The sequence below is a fragment of the Prionailurus viverrinus genome, chromosome D1 (genome assembly GCF_022837055.1).
Source record: "Prionailurus viverrinus isolate Anna chromosome D1, UM_Priviv_1.0, whole genome shotgun sequence".
NCBI classification, from domain to species: Eukaryota; Metazoa; Chordata; class Mammalia; order Carnivora; family Felidae; genus Prionailurus; species Prionailurus viverrinus.
The window spans coordinates 21057175-21072016 of NC_062570.1; the positions used below are offsets into that span (position 1 = coordinate 21057175).

A 14842-nucleotide genomic window follows, 5' to 3' on the forward strand; every position below is an offset into this window, starting at 1 on the left:
ATACATAAATAAACCTTACTAAAGAGCACATTCTTTATAAAGGTATTTTTCTTTTTAAGAGTTTTATCAGTGCATCTTTCACTTCCTTGTTCCTCAGACTATATATCAGGGGATTCAACATGGGAATCACGGTGGTGTAAAATACTGAGGATACTTTCTCCTGGATGAGTGAGCTGCGGGAAGCAGGTTTGAGATACATGGACATGAGAGTCCCATAAAATGTAAGAACAGCTGTCAAGTGGGAACTGCAGGTGCTGAAGGCTTTGGACCTGCCCTCTGTCGAGTGCATGCGGAGGATGCTGGAGAGAATAAAGACATAAGAAATGATGATTGTCAGGCTGGTGGCCATCATGTTAAATCCACCAATGACAAAAATCAAAAGCTCATCAATATAAGTGCTTGAACAAGAGAGTTTAATAAGTGGGATGATGTCACAGAAATAATGTTTAATGATGTTCGAGCCACAGAAATTCAGCCTTAATATACAACCGCCATGAATCATAGCATCGGTAAATCCTATTGAGAAGCCAGAAGCCACCAGCAGAGAACAGACTCGAGGGGACATGATGACATTGTAGAGCAGGGGGCTGCAGATGGCGACATAGCGATCATAGGCCATTGCAGCTAACATGTAGCACTCAGAAATGACAAACATACAGAAAAAAAATAGCTGAGTCATGCATCCAGAATAGGAGATAGCTGTATCCCTGCATAAAAGCTCTGCCAGCAACTTGGGAGTAATAACAGAAGAATAGCACAAATCTACCAAAGACAGACTACTGAGGAAATGGTACATAGGGGTGTGAAGTTGGGAACTGAACCTAATTATTGAGATCATTCCAAGATTTCCTACCACTGTGACTGTATAAATCCCTAAGAAGAGGCAGAAAAGAGGCAGCTGAAGCTCTGGTTGGTCAGTTAGTCCCAAAAGAAGAAACCCAGTCACTGTGGAATGATTTCTTGTGCCCATTCTCTCCTGAGAAATCTGTGGAAATGAGAGGAAGACAGGCAGGGTCCCAGCTTGCCTCCGATTCCCTGTAGCCAGGTATCTCTAGTATGGAAACATGCAACAAAGGTTATCTTATCCCCTTGACACCGAGCTTGTACCTTCCTTGATGTTCAGGGACTTTGACACCCCCATCCCACCCACCTGCCCAAAGCCGATAACATAGCAAGTAAGCATCTATTTAACTATGCTATGAATAAACTTTAGCAATCTCTCCAGTGTCTCAAATTCTTTTAGCCAAGTATAAAGCCTTTAACTCTAGAGTCAGAAGACAAAAGACATAGGAGAGGCTTTCTGAAGCAAATCAGCCAAAGGTGTTCGTAAAAAAAGGGCTGTGGACTGAGAAAATACTTTTGTGAATGACACATTTGCCTAGAGCTGGCCTGCCCCTAGGATTTCCTACAGAGAAGATGTCCATTGTTAGGTCAACTATAGTTGCCACGTCAAGGTTTCCAAGGATGTTCAACAGAATTGTCAGGAGCTATTCATAGGTCTTACATGAAATAAGTAGCCCATGATTTCAGACACACAGAGTTACAGAAAGTTAAAAAGGTTTCTTAACTGAGGGATATTTCAGAATCTCCTAGTGAGCTCTGTAACATACAGTACTTTGCAAACTTATCTGATGATAGAGTCCCCCACCCACTGTTTAACAAAACCTATTTTAGACTCCGAAAACCTATTTTGGCTCAGAACCTTTTAAGAAACTGGTTTCATTTGCATGTGTGTTCCATTTTTAATCTGGTCCCAAGCTAATTTTCAGGTAGGAAGTTCATTCTTCATATACTTCAGTAAAGCAGAATGATGGTAGACTTCCCAAACGGTTTTTGCCTTCTGACTCTCTGGCCATCCTGTGGGCTAAGCCCACCTTTCTCATCAAGGCCCCTGAGCATGATTTAATGCCCTACGGCTGGCACTGATGCTTCTGGCAATGCCAACAACCAGATAGTGGTGCTTCCACTGGAAGTTCCCAGGTAGTGCATGCTATCTTCCACTCATACTTTTTCCATGAGGGGACGGGATGGCACATGGTCTGGCACTGCCTGCTCTGGGCCCAGCCAAGGCCTCATCTCTGAAAAACTGACCATTTTTCTTTAGTGTTGGGCTGTCATAAAGCCTTATCTAGACTCTCTCATGTTTACCCAGTTTATACGTAACTCTGCTCAAGACATCTGGTTTAGCATTTTCTCAACCTGCTTGGCCCAGCACCTACCTTTCTGCTTGGCTCTTCAAGAAGTTCTTCACACTGTCTTACTTTCAATCTGAGGACACATGAGGACAAGGCACAGCTCCCGTGGCTACTGGCCTTCCCGGGGATGCAGGTGCCTCCTTCTGATTTCCCAAACTAATTAAAAACAAAGAAGCTTCATAACACTGGATAGCTGTTTTCTGAGAAGGTTTCCAAATTCTTCAGAACACATGACTTTTGCAGCTGTCCTTCTCCCATCTTTCTAAATTAATTTAATTATTTTTTTAAAGGTTTTTACTTAAGCTTGAAGGACAGCGAGAGTGAGCAGAGGAGGGGGCAGAGATAGAGGGAGACAGAGGATCCAAAGCGGGCTCCGTGCTGACAGCAGAGAGCCCGATGCGGGGCTCGAACTGTGAGATCATGACCTGAGCGAAGTCAAACGCTTAACCAACGGAAACACCCAGGCGCCCCTCTTCTTCTCCCATCATGAGGGATGCAAATAGGAGAACCATGGGCAAAAGAGAGATTGTCCAATTGCTCTTAGCCTGATGTTGAAATACCCCGGAGTCTTCCTTCCCCTTTAGCCCTTACCAATCAGCAGGCACAGATGTAGTCTAGTCTCAGAGACAACACAGAGAGAAATGTCAAAGAATGTTCAAGAAGACACATTTGCTCAGTTTTGGCTTTTAATCTCTTCCCGTGTGTGCCTTCAGACCTTCCTGAGCATCGCAAACACACCAACCAGTCTGGCCATGTTCTAATTCTCCCACACTTCCCCTACCTCCTACTGGCCTCTATGGAAGTAACTTGTCCTCCATCCTGTTCCTGTTCGTTGCTCTGTTCCGGGGCCCTGAACCCGTCTGCCCTTTATTCAGGTGAGGATTCTCTCTCCCGTGTCTTTCCTACTCTTCACCCATTTCAGTGATTTAGGTCCTAGCTACTCGATGCAGAGTCAACAAACCCAGCACCAGCATCATTTGGAAATTTGTAAGAAAGGCACCATCTCAAAACCTCAACCATACCAACTGCATCAGGATCTAGATTTTAGCAAGATTCCCCACAGGATCGGTGTGCACATTAACTTGTGAGAAGCACTGTTGGAGGTTATTCTCTCCCGGAGCTGAAATCACCTTTCTTTGTTGTTTCTTCCCCTGAATCTCTTTTTTCTGCTTTTTTGATGTGCCAGAAAGCATCATGCCATCATGAAAAGCCCAGCTTTGAAGAACAGTTTTTTGGTTTTTTAGTGAAGAGGTTTCTTTAGTCTTTTTTGCTTGCTTGTTTATTCATTTGGTGGGGGAGGGGCAAGGGAGGAGGGGAGGGTGTCTGAGGTGGGCTCTGGGCTGATAGCAGAGAGCCCGACGCAGGGCCTGAACCCACAAACCGTGAGAGTCATGACCTGAGCTGAAGCCAGATGCTCAACCGACTGAGCCACCCAGGCGCCCCTGAGAACAGCTTCTTAAGAACAGCTTTCTTGGATGAAGGATAAAAAACTGTATTTTACATTTTAGTATTTTGCCATCTGTATGTAGACTCAGAGACTTCATGGCAGTGAAATGTGCATGTCCAATAGCTTATTATGACAAATTGTATTATGCTTTTGTGTTTGCAGGGAAGACATGTTATAAAATGATACCTTAATCCACATAGAACAATGCTAGCAATGTTACACGTTAGCATTGTTAACAATGTTAGCAACGTGAGCTAGCACACTGCAGAAAAATACTTTATTTAACCATCTACTAAACAGTAAGTTCCACCATTAAGGGGTTAAAACTTTTTATGTTGTTTTGGAACACTTTCCAAAGTGATCTGCTTACACTGACCCAGACCTGATTCAGATTCTCACATAATTTCAGGAGCTCGAAAGTAATCTCGTGGTGTCAAAGGTGTTTTTAAACATTTTAATGCACCACACGGTACTGTTAAAACTATGACAATTGAAACTATTTTACAAAGGTGGAGTCCAGATTAGCATTGCCGAGTAGAAATATATGCAGGCATATGGGTAATTTAAAATTCTAGAAGCCCATTTTTTTCCAAAAGTAAAAACAAGCAGCTGAAGTCAACTGTAATACTTCAGTTTACTTAACTTGATATATCCAAAATTTTCTCATTTCAACATGTTAAGATATGAAAATCCTAATGAACTATTTCATGGTTTTGTGTTTTTGGTGCAGATCTTTAAAGTTGTTAATGGATTTTATACCTACAGTACTTCTCAAATCAAATTAGCCACACTTTAAACGCTTAGTAGCTGCATATGGCTGGTGGCTACGATATTGGACAGCACAGGTCCAGAATATATATATTTTTAAATCTGACCTAATTGTCAAATCCCCATGACCCCCACCTTTTTAAAAAAAATTTTTTTGAAAGACAGAGAGCATGAGTGGGGAAGAGGTAGAGATAGAGGGAGAAAGAGAAGACCAAGCGGGCTCTGCACCATCAGTGTGGAGCGCGATGTGGGGCTCGAACTCACCAACAGTGAGATCACGACCTGAGCCGAAATCAAGAGTTGGATGCTTAACTGACTGAGCCACACCAGGCTCAAGAAGGAAACCATCAGCACAGAGGTGCAAAAAGAGCACTGAACTATGAGTCATAAGATTTAGTTCAACCACGGCTCTAAGACTTACTATATAATATTGGACTCCTCGTAAATTCTCTTAGAGGTTCATGTTTTAACCTGTAAAAGACAATAAATACTTTAATTTTTTTGTGCCAATTAAACAAGACAATAAGTATAAACACATTCTGTGCATTGCAAGGTCTATATAAATGTATTTGTAAAATTCCTACTTTAGATGTTGTGATCTCACAGCTTTATTCACAGATTCGACTCTATTTGCCCCTTTTTCGATGAGGGGGCAACACACAGCTGTGTCCAAGATGAGTATCCACGGCCTCTGACAGCTATTGCTGTGGTTCAGTGGACTGCAAACGTTGGAACCTCCAGAGCTCCGGTGGATAATCAGGAGTTGATGTTAGAATCTGTTGCCATACTTCTCCAATATGAGCATTGTGAGTGTGAAACTCCCTTTCCTCCTCGGGACATGCTTGCTGAGTGCCTCTTCCTCTTCCTATCCTTTTGACGTTAGGAATAAAGTCGGGTTAATTATACCTTTTCATCCTTAAGTGTCTACAAGACCACAGCGAAAACGAAGAGCAGATTTAAATGAATCTGTGACTTCTAGTCTCAGTTTACGTATTGTATGTCTGGAAAAATAAAGATCAGTAATTCTCAAGAGTTTCTTATCTCCTGGGGTTTACCGTATTTGTATATTTGTAAGAACTGTCCCTATCATCCTCTTTTTACATAAGTAAACTTCGCCGATCTACTGTGGTCATGTTTCTAGAGTCATGCAATTAATATAACCCAACATTAGGAATCATTTAGGACACAATGCTAAAGAAATGGAATGGATTTAAAAAAAGTATATTATTTTCTCATAGAAATTCTTTTAAACTATGGAAGTAGATTTCTAGTTTTATGTATATATTTTAAAGTTTATTTATTTTGAGGGAAAAAGTGAGAGAGAGAGAGAGAGAGAGAGAGAGACAGAGAGAGAGAGAATGAGTTGGGGAGGGGCAAAGAGAGAGGGAGAGAGAGAGAATCCCAAGCAGGTTCCACACTATCAGTGCAGAGCTTGATGTGGGGCTTGAACTCACGAACTGTGGGATCATGCCCTGAGCTGAAACCAGGTTGGCTGCTTAACCAACTGAGCCACCCAGGCGCTCCTAGTTGTACATTTTTAAATGACAAATGATGAAGCCTTTTTATTTTTTTTAATTAAAAATTCTAGGGGCACCTGGGTGGCTCAGTCGGTTAAGTGTCTGACTTTGGCTCAGGTCATGATCTAGCAGTTCATGCGTTTGAGCTCCGCGTGGGGCTCTGTGCTGACAGCTCAGAGCCTGGAGCCTGCTTCGGATTCTGTGTCTCCCTCTCTCTCTGCCCCTCCTCCACTCGTGCTCTGTCTTTGTCCCTGTCTCTCTCTCTGTCTCTTGAAAATAAACAAAAACATTAAAAAATGTTTCTAAGTTAAAAGAAATCTAAATTTTTATTTAAATTCCCATTAACTCACATACAGTGTAATAGTAGTTTCAGCTGTACATTATAGTGATTCAACATTTCCATACAACCCCTGGTGTTCATCACATGATGAAATCTTTTTGATTTGTTTATTAAGCATACTTAAGCCCTCTATCATAGATTAGGCATACTGAAAGAGGCTTTAACATGAATCCCTTCAGAACTTTGCAATCTAGTGAGGCAGAGTATATTGTTCAACACACGACTAGCCTGACAAATGATTGTATGAAGGATCGTATACAGTCCTCCGTGTACTAAGCAGTGGGTAGTGTTTGAGCTCAGAGAGTAGCAGAGCACTACTGTCTATAGTGATAAAGATAATCTTTATGGAAGGGTAGATTACATTTTTTAAAAATGTTTATTCATTTTTGAGAGACAGAAAGAGAGAACATGAGTGGAGAAGGGGCAGAAAGAGAGGGAGACACAGAATCGGAAGCAGGCTCCAGGCTCTGAGCTGTCAGCACAGAGCTTGATGTGGGGCTCGAGCCCATGAACCATGAGATCGTGACCTGAACTGAACTCAGACACCCACCCGACTGAGCCACCCAGGCATGGCTGGGAGGGTAGATTTTACACTGAGCCTTCAAAAGTGGGGACACTTTGCTCAAACTGAGTGAATACAAAAGGATATTCAAGGAGTAGAAAGGTCCTAAGCAGAAAAAGTCTAGGGAGCAGAAAGTGGAAGGTGTATGTAAAGAACCTTGGGATAAAGGCAGCAGGGTCAATGCTTCCTCTTTTTGATTGTGGGCAACTCATGTCAGGGATGGCTCTGGGGCCAGCCAGGCAGTCCCTAGCAGTGGCTTTCCGGGACGGTGAGCACCATGTGCGTGGTGACCTCCGGACGAGCCCCTAGTGGCACCCTTAACTGACAAATGCACTTGAAAACTCCAAACTTTCAGAACAAACTACTGAAAACAAACACAGGTCCAGCTGTGGCAGAAATTATGACATGATTTGTTTTCAATGACTTCACAATTAATTAGTATCTGCTACAGTAAGACATATGCTAAATTTTTGGAAGTGGCGTAAAGGTGGATCAAACCTAGTACTTGCCGTGAAACAATTTCTGTTCTTAGGTAAGAGCGCTTTTGGTGCCAGTCATATTTCCCCAGCTATTTTTCTTGTTTTTAAATTTTTTTTTGAAGTGTGTTTGTTTGGTTGATTTATTTATTTATTTATTTGAGATTGAGAGAGAGAGAGAGAGAGAGCAAGGGAGGAGCAGAGAGAGAGGGAGAGAGAGAATCCCAGGCAGGCTCTGCGCTGTCAGCACGGAGCCTGATGCGGGGCTCGAACCCACAAACCGTGAGATCATGACCCAAGCCAAAACCGAAAGCCACACATTTAACTCACTGTGCCACCCAGGCACCCCCCCCCCCCCATCTATCTTTCTTTTGTGCTGACCACCACTTTGGCACCTTCTTCCACCACACGTATGCACATGTACGCAGGTCTCCTTACTGTTTGGGAACTTGTGGAAAGAGGGATAATTTCTCATTCATTACTGTGTTCCTAGAACCTAACACGATGCCTGGAATATAGTTGAATTTGCTCTTTTCACCATCTTATCCCCACCAGGCATCTAATTCAATCAATATACTTTGTTTTTGGGTGCCTGGGTGGCTCAGTAGGTTAAGCATCTGACTCTTGGTTCGGCTCTCGCTGCTAGCTCTCTGTCTCTCTCTGAATCTCACAGGCTTATTCTTTCTCTCTCTCTCTCTCTCTCTCTCTCTCTCTCTCTCTGTGTCAAAACAAATGAATAAACTTAAAAAAAAAACTTTGTTTTCTCCTATCTAGAAAATCATGATCTGAGAAACCTGAAAATAGGCCAACTTAGAGGGGAGGATTTCCTTTTACCAGAAAAATTGCAAAATGAGATCAACTTTTTCATCCAGCTTTATTGAGATATAGTTGGCAAATAAAAATGGCATATATTTAAGTCGTATAATGTTATGATTTGATATACACACATGCACACACACATTGTGAGTGGTTTCCACAATCAAGCTAATTAATGCATCCAAAACCTTACATACTCACAATTTTAAAAAGCTTTCATTTTTAAGATGAATAAGTTTTGGGGATCTAATACACAGCTTGGTGCCTCTAGTTCAGAATATCATATTGTATACTCAAAATTTGGTATGAGATCAACTCTTAACCAAAAGAAATCAGTCATGAATGATAAATTTTATGGTATTAGAAAAGCAGATACTGGGGCGCCTGGGTGGCGCAGTCGGTTAAGCGTCCGACTTCAGCCAGGTCACGATCTCGCGGTCCGTGAGTTCGAGCCCCGCGTCGGGCTCTGGGCTGATGGGTCCGAGCCTGGAGCCTGTTTCCGATTCTGTGTCTCCCTCTCTCTCTGACCCTCCCCCGTTCATGCTCTGTCTCTCTCTGTCCCAAAAATAAAATAAAACGTTGAAAAAAAAATTAAAAAAAAAAAGAAAAGCAGATACTTATACACAATATTCTTCCTTATTCTTAAAATCAAATATTATCTATTTTATTTATACTTGTTCCAGCAATATTATTTCATAGGGGTCTACTGGAAGTGTATTTTAAACACAACACTTTAAGTGTAGTAAAGATACCCACTGACAGCTCATGAATCATACATATTGTGAATAATGTTTAGTAAAATAAATCTCAGATCGCCCTATTATGGTGTGTGTGTGTGTGTGTGTGTGTGTGTGTGTGTGTGTGTGCGTGTGTGTGTGTGTGTGTGTGTGTGTGTGTGTGACTGCCTTGCCATGAAAGTAGTTTATTTTGGAACAAAAAGCTATTTGTGGGGTGCTTGGCTGGCTCAGTCACTAGAGCCTGTGACTCCTGATCTCAGGGTTATAACTTTCAGCCCTGCATTGGGTGTAGAGATTACTTAAATAAGAAATTATATTTTGAAAAAGCAATTTGTAATTTGTTATGTAAATATGTGGGGTTGTCTGATTGTAAAATGCAATATGATCCAAAGGCCAAGAGAAATGTTCAGATTATCTGGTATACTTCATTGTAATATGGATAAGTCAAAGTTGAGTCAACAAAAGCAATGTCTTAATAGTTATAGCCAGAGTTCCTTCCAATGTGCAATGTTATTCTGTGTTCTACTTTATTACTATTGAATCGAAGGTGAGCTGAGACCCTATATATAACTGTTAATGTGTTGTTTGACTTAGAGTAATCATTCTTGATAGATCAAACCCTTTCTCTGATGACCCCAGTAAGTCATTGATCCTCATTCCCACACACATAATTACGTGATTTATTTTCCACCACTGGCATGGTAGAATCAACTGAAAAAGTGCTAGGGTATATGTTGCCTAGGAGGGCATTCTCTTTAATTCTTAGGCAAAGGGTATAGGATTTGAGATGTTGGATCAAGTGAAATAACTAATATGAAAACCAACTTAGATACTACTTTGGAGATAAAATTATAGAAGATTGATCTGACTTTACACCCAGTTACTCTCCCATGCCTCGTCTGGGGAAGTTTCTATAATGAAATCGAACATGGAGATCAAGAAGTCACGCAGAGATAGAAATATAAAGATAGAGAATGGTTTGGATGAAGTTCTCTTCCTTGTCTCACTCGTCTACACTCAAACACAAAGATTCAGGATGCTGTCACTAGGCAGAGAAATGAGAAAATTATAAAGTCAGGTGAACTGGTATAAGGCCAGGATGCTAGAGGTGGTTTTGTGTTTTTGTTTTTGTCTTTGCTTTTGTTGTTGTATGGTTTTGTTTGTTTGTTGTTCTGCTTTTTAACCCCTTTAAAACCCAGAGCCTTCCGAGGCTTTTAGTTAGCGCACTTAGGTTTGGGCCAAACTGTAAGATCCACACACAGCCTCAGATGCTCTCATTGTCACTGTCATCAGTACTGGAAACACCCCCTTCGGGAGAGTCTACCCAAGAGTGTGGGGCAGCCTCCACCAGACGTTGCTAGCTATTCTAGTTCTAACAGAGTAGAGGTCCACCACTGAAGGTCGTAAGTGGAGACACGTTTTTACATTTGGCCTACGTGTTGTATTTTGCTAGGTGTTGATCCAAGAAATGCTAATGGTGCAGCCACAGCTTACAGAGACTTCCACTAAAGTTAGATTTTTGTTTTTTGTTCCCTCCAATACCACGAAAAGGCAAAGAGAGAAGGTGCAGAGTCAAATCTCAGTGACAGCTCCGTACTGTTCTCAGATTCTATACCTCTCTGAGGGTGGATGGTGTTTATTTTACTAGGTCAAACTCATCATCAAGTTCCTGCTTTGTCTTCATTTAAATTCTTCAAGAGATCTTGGCCTTGATGTAAATGGAAACTTGAAGGTGGCCCCCATTATATCATCTGATATGTCCAGATGTGTCTGTACTGCCCACTGCCCACAGACACACCACGTACACACACACACACACACACACACACACACACACACACGCGGGGAAGATAAGGGGAAAGGACTTGATATTTTTTGAGTACTGATCCAAACATTTGGAAAACATTATCCCAGTTGCTAGCAGTAACTACTCAATGAGCTAAACATGGGACTCCATTTTACCCTTGAGATTACCCAAGCTCAGAGTGATTGCAAAATCTGCTCAAGGCCACACAGCTGGCAAGTGGCAGATCCGCAAAGAAGCAAATCCACAAAGCCTCAGACCAGAGCCCATGCCCTGCCGCCCCAAGAGGAGAGTGAGCAAGAAGATGGCTGCTTATATTTGGAGAGAGAAAGAGGACGTTTCGTGTCTCCTAGGGGATTTAGCCCACATCACCAAATCTGAAAAGCAAACCGATTTGGAGCAAATATTTTCCCCAATAATAGAGCCGGTGAACTTGGCTAGAGAAGTATCTGCTAATCTTTTGCTCACTGACCTCTCCAAAAAATGCACCAGACCCATAATCCACATAGGTATTCAGGTGATTCATGAAAAGAAGCCCCAGAAGCAAAGCCCCTCTTGTTTCAGGATTCTTGGACTCCATCTCAAAGACCCTGGGCACTGTGGAAAGGGGCCTAGAGAATAAGGAACACATCCAAAGACCAAGCACCACAACATTCCCCGGTGGTCAGTGCTATGACTGCAAGAGATTCTTAAATGTCAGTGGGCTGAAAAATCTTTCAGCGCATCTGGAAAAAGTTGGTCCCCCCCCCCCCCCACCCGCCAAGTTCTGATTCCATAAATCTGGGGTTGGAAAAAACGATCTTCAACTTCCGTAAGCATTCCAGAGAGGTACTGAATCAAGAAATCCTGGGTGTGGCAAAATGTCATCACCCAGTTTTGTCCTTCAGGGAATCCTTTCTGCAAGCCCAGGCCCAACCTCAGGAAGGCATCCCGAGGAAGAAGAGAACAGGGCAGCCAAGTGACAGGAAAAATCATCTGGGTGGCGGTTTAGACACAGACCACAAACATATGCTGTGTTAGACACTATCTGCCCATAAACACCACAGTTAACCACCATCGCTGAGGCCAACAGGTGGAAGGGGAAATTCCAGTTTTATGTACGTGCCCCAGGGTTTCACGTTGATTCTTTATGTCTTTCTCTTCGGGAGATGTCAGGAATAGCTGTTTCAGCACAGGGAATATGATACAGTCTTGCCTTGAATACATGTTCCTCGGGCAGGAATCAGACAAGCCAGGTCTCAGATTGTGAGGTCTGTTAGCGGATGGTCTCTCAATCCCAAACTGGAGTATTTCTGGGGGGAGCACAGGGAGGTAGCCACCTTTCCCTTTATTTTTTTATTTATTTAAAAAAATTTTTTAATGTTTATTTATTTTTGAGACAGAGAGAGACAGATCATGAACGGGGGAGGGTCAGAGAGAGAGGGAGACACAGAATCTGAAACGGGCTCCAGGCTCTGAGCAGTCAGCACAGAGCCCGACGCGGGGCTTGAACTCACGGACCGTGAGATCATGACCTGAGCCGAAGTCGGATGCTCAACCGACTGAGCCACCCAGGCACCCCTCCACTTTTCCCTTTAAAGTGAAGGAAAACACTTTATCCAGGTGAGAGTCCCAGAACAGTACGGTTAATGAATTGCCCATTAATTCCCAGCCCTTGGAGACAGAGCCTCACAATGCCCTCATTCTTGAAATAATTGTTGAGATCATGGAGGTACCTAATCAAGCAAATAAGTGATGGAGATACTGATTTAGGTGAATAGTTATTCCATTTTCCTTTATGGTCTCTGGAGTTTGTTTCATTTAGGAAAAGTTTTAATTGCCCCAGATGGGACTATATTCAATTACGTACAAGGGAATCTTGTAATTGGGGATGCTACAGTATTACAGTTTCTACTTTCCACGATACCTTCAGGCAAGAGAACATTCGTACGTATGTACACAGTCCTCAGTGGATTCCAATGTTTATAGCTGGACTTTCCATGGTTATCTGTCTTAAGAGTGACATGATTCATGATTTGTGCTCTACAGTTCTTTTGCAGATCCTAGTAAATGGCCAAATGTGTGCGTGGAGTGGATATTCAGAGAGAGAGAAAGAGAGAACACACATGGGTTTCTCATTTTGAAGATATTTTGAGATCCTTTCCTGCTATTTACTAGCTACTGTGTGGCCTTTGGGCGAATTATCTCCTCTTTCTAAGTAAAGTTTCTCATTGATAAGATAGATATAATTCCAACGTGTTCTAACTGAACGTTAATGTTTTTTGAAGGTCAAATAAGAAATACACGCAGAAGTGTTTTATAAGATATAAAGAGATCTGGGGTGCCTGAGTGGCTCAGTCGGTTAAGTGGCCAACTTCATTTCAGGACATAATCTTGCAGTCTGTGAGTTTGAGCCCCGCGTCGGGCTCTGTGCTGGCAGCTCAGAGCCTGGAGCCGGCTTTCGATTCTGTGTCTCCCTCCCTCTCTGCCCCTCCCCTGCTTGCTCTCTGTCTCTCTCTGTCTCAAAAATAATAAACATTAAAAAAAATTAAAAAATATAAAGAGATTATACTAATGTATCTATGGAGTACTTGGGGAGGAAGAAGGGGGGCAGGGAAGACACAGTGAGCGAGTCACCGATGTGACCCCCTGACTCCTCTGATTCCACCCATTTTTCTGGATGGGTGCCTGTACAATTCATGAAAACCAACTTTTACAAAAAAAAAAAAAAAAAAAAAAGAAAGCAAACTATTTCAGGAGAATGTTATACCTTTGTATATCAACCCAATGGACTTTTGTGTGCTCATTGAAGTTATTTTAGAGTTTCTAACTGCCCATGCTATTAGCTGCATATAGTACCTTTTGTTGCAACCATGTAGAACCATGAACATGTGTCATATAACCAGAAACTGGAGGGTAACAAGCAAAAGGAAATTAGCTGTTGTTGTAGGATAGTAGGATTTATGACTTTTTTCCCTAAATATTCTGTCACGTGTTGTTCTCTTTTCTTTTTTGATTTTAATTTTTTTCTTTTCTTTAAAAGAAATTTTTTTAAAGATTTATTTATTTTTGAGAGACAGAGCATGAGCGAAAGAGGAGCAGAGAGAGAGGGAGACATAGAATCTGAAGCAGGCTCCAGGCTCCGGAGCTGTCAGCCCAGACCCTGATGGGGGCTTGAACTTACAAACCGTGAGATCATGATCTGAGCTGAAGTCGGATGCTTATCTGACAGAGCCCCCCATGCGTCACTTTTCTTTTCTTTTTAATAATGATGCAAAATGCTTTGTTTCTCACCAGTTAGATCTCTCTTTGCCTTTTTTTAAACAGATATTGTCTAACTTTGTCAGTTTCTAAGTCATCAGAGACTAAAAACTTCTGCCTTTCCAAGATCTCTCTCTTTAGCTCTTGCTGTTAGAGGTAGAAGGGAATGAAACTTCATTGCAATACAAGTCCGTGGTGAGAGAAAATTATATCACCCTTAGGGCCTCTTCTACATTTCCTCTGCAGCAACCACCTGGGAAAGAAAGCCGGAGTTTTTTAACCCTCAAGAGAACCAAATGATGGGGCAAAAAAAAATCACAGTACAGGGATTGGAATGGAGGACAGAAGACAAAACGGATGAAATAAAGAAAGCATGTGTACTAATAACTGAGGGGAGAAAACATCTCACAGGTAAAACATGAAATACTCTGGTGACTATATACATAGAAATCCTATATCTGGGGGTAGAGATGAGGAACATAAATCGCTAAGCCCTCCTTTTCCAACACTTTTCTAACACCATAGGTCAGATCCTTGAGGTACTGCTTCCCGTATTCACATGTCCCCTCCTAGTGCATTTTGGGGTGGGGAAAGGTGGACGCTAGGGTGTGTGGTCAATGTCAGGGCGGTGGAAATTCATCTCCCCAACAAATGTTGTATAACGGGAGACAGGCACTATTTCAGACACTGAGGATACGATTATAAACCAAAAAATATGCCTTCTAAGAGCATATGGTCTATGAAAATACACATGCCTACAAAATATTTTAACATTTTGTAACAAATAATTCCAGAAGTATGGATAGGGTGAAGCAGAAGTACAGAAAGGAGACATTTATTGTTATGTATAATATGTGTTGAAAGGTTTGTTCCTATCAAAAAATGAGACTTGGGGTGCCTGGGTGGCCCAGTCGGTTGAGCATCCAACTCTTGATTTCGG

At 42.1% G+C, this 14842-nt stretch overlaps 2 protein-coding genes across 3 annotated transcripts in view; both read right to left on the bottom strand.

Annotated features, from left to right (window-relative positions):
* The window catches only part of LOC125176878 (olfactory receptor 6M1-like), a 31921-nt gene that overhangs the window by 13604 nt on the left and 3475 nt on the right, over positions 1-14842 (bottom strand). Inside the window, exon 3 of one of the 2 annotated variants that reach the window (XM_047878787.1) lies at positions 4832-4881. The gene's annotated coding sequence lies outside the window, so the exon portion shown is untranslated. Of the gene's footprint in view, positions 1-2219; positions 2323-4831; positions 4882-14842 lie in introns of those variants that run through there. The other variant, XM_047878788.1, reaches the window with a different exon arrangement.
* On the bottom strand, positions 35-970 carry LOC125176879 (olfactory receptor 8D4). Its single transcript, XM_047878789.1, has one exon. The coding sequence runs from the start codon at positions 968-970 to the stop codon at positions 35-37; it is 936 nt and encodes a 311-aa protein (XP_047734745.1).

Bases quoted from the DNA above. Each gene is read 5' to 3' on its own strand.
- LOC125176879 (XM_047878789.1), bottom strand. From the start codon at position 970: ATGGGCACAAGAAATCATTCCACAGTGACTGGGTTTCTTCTTTTGGGA.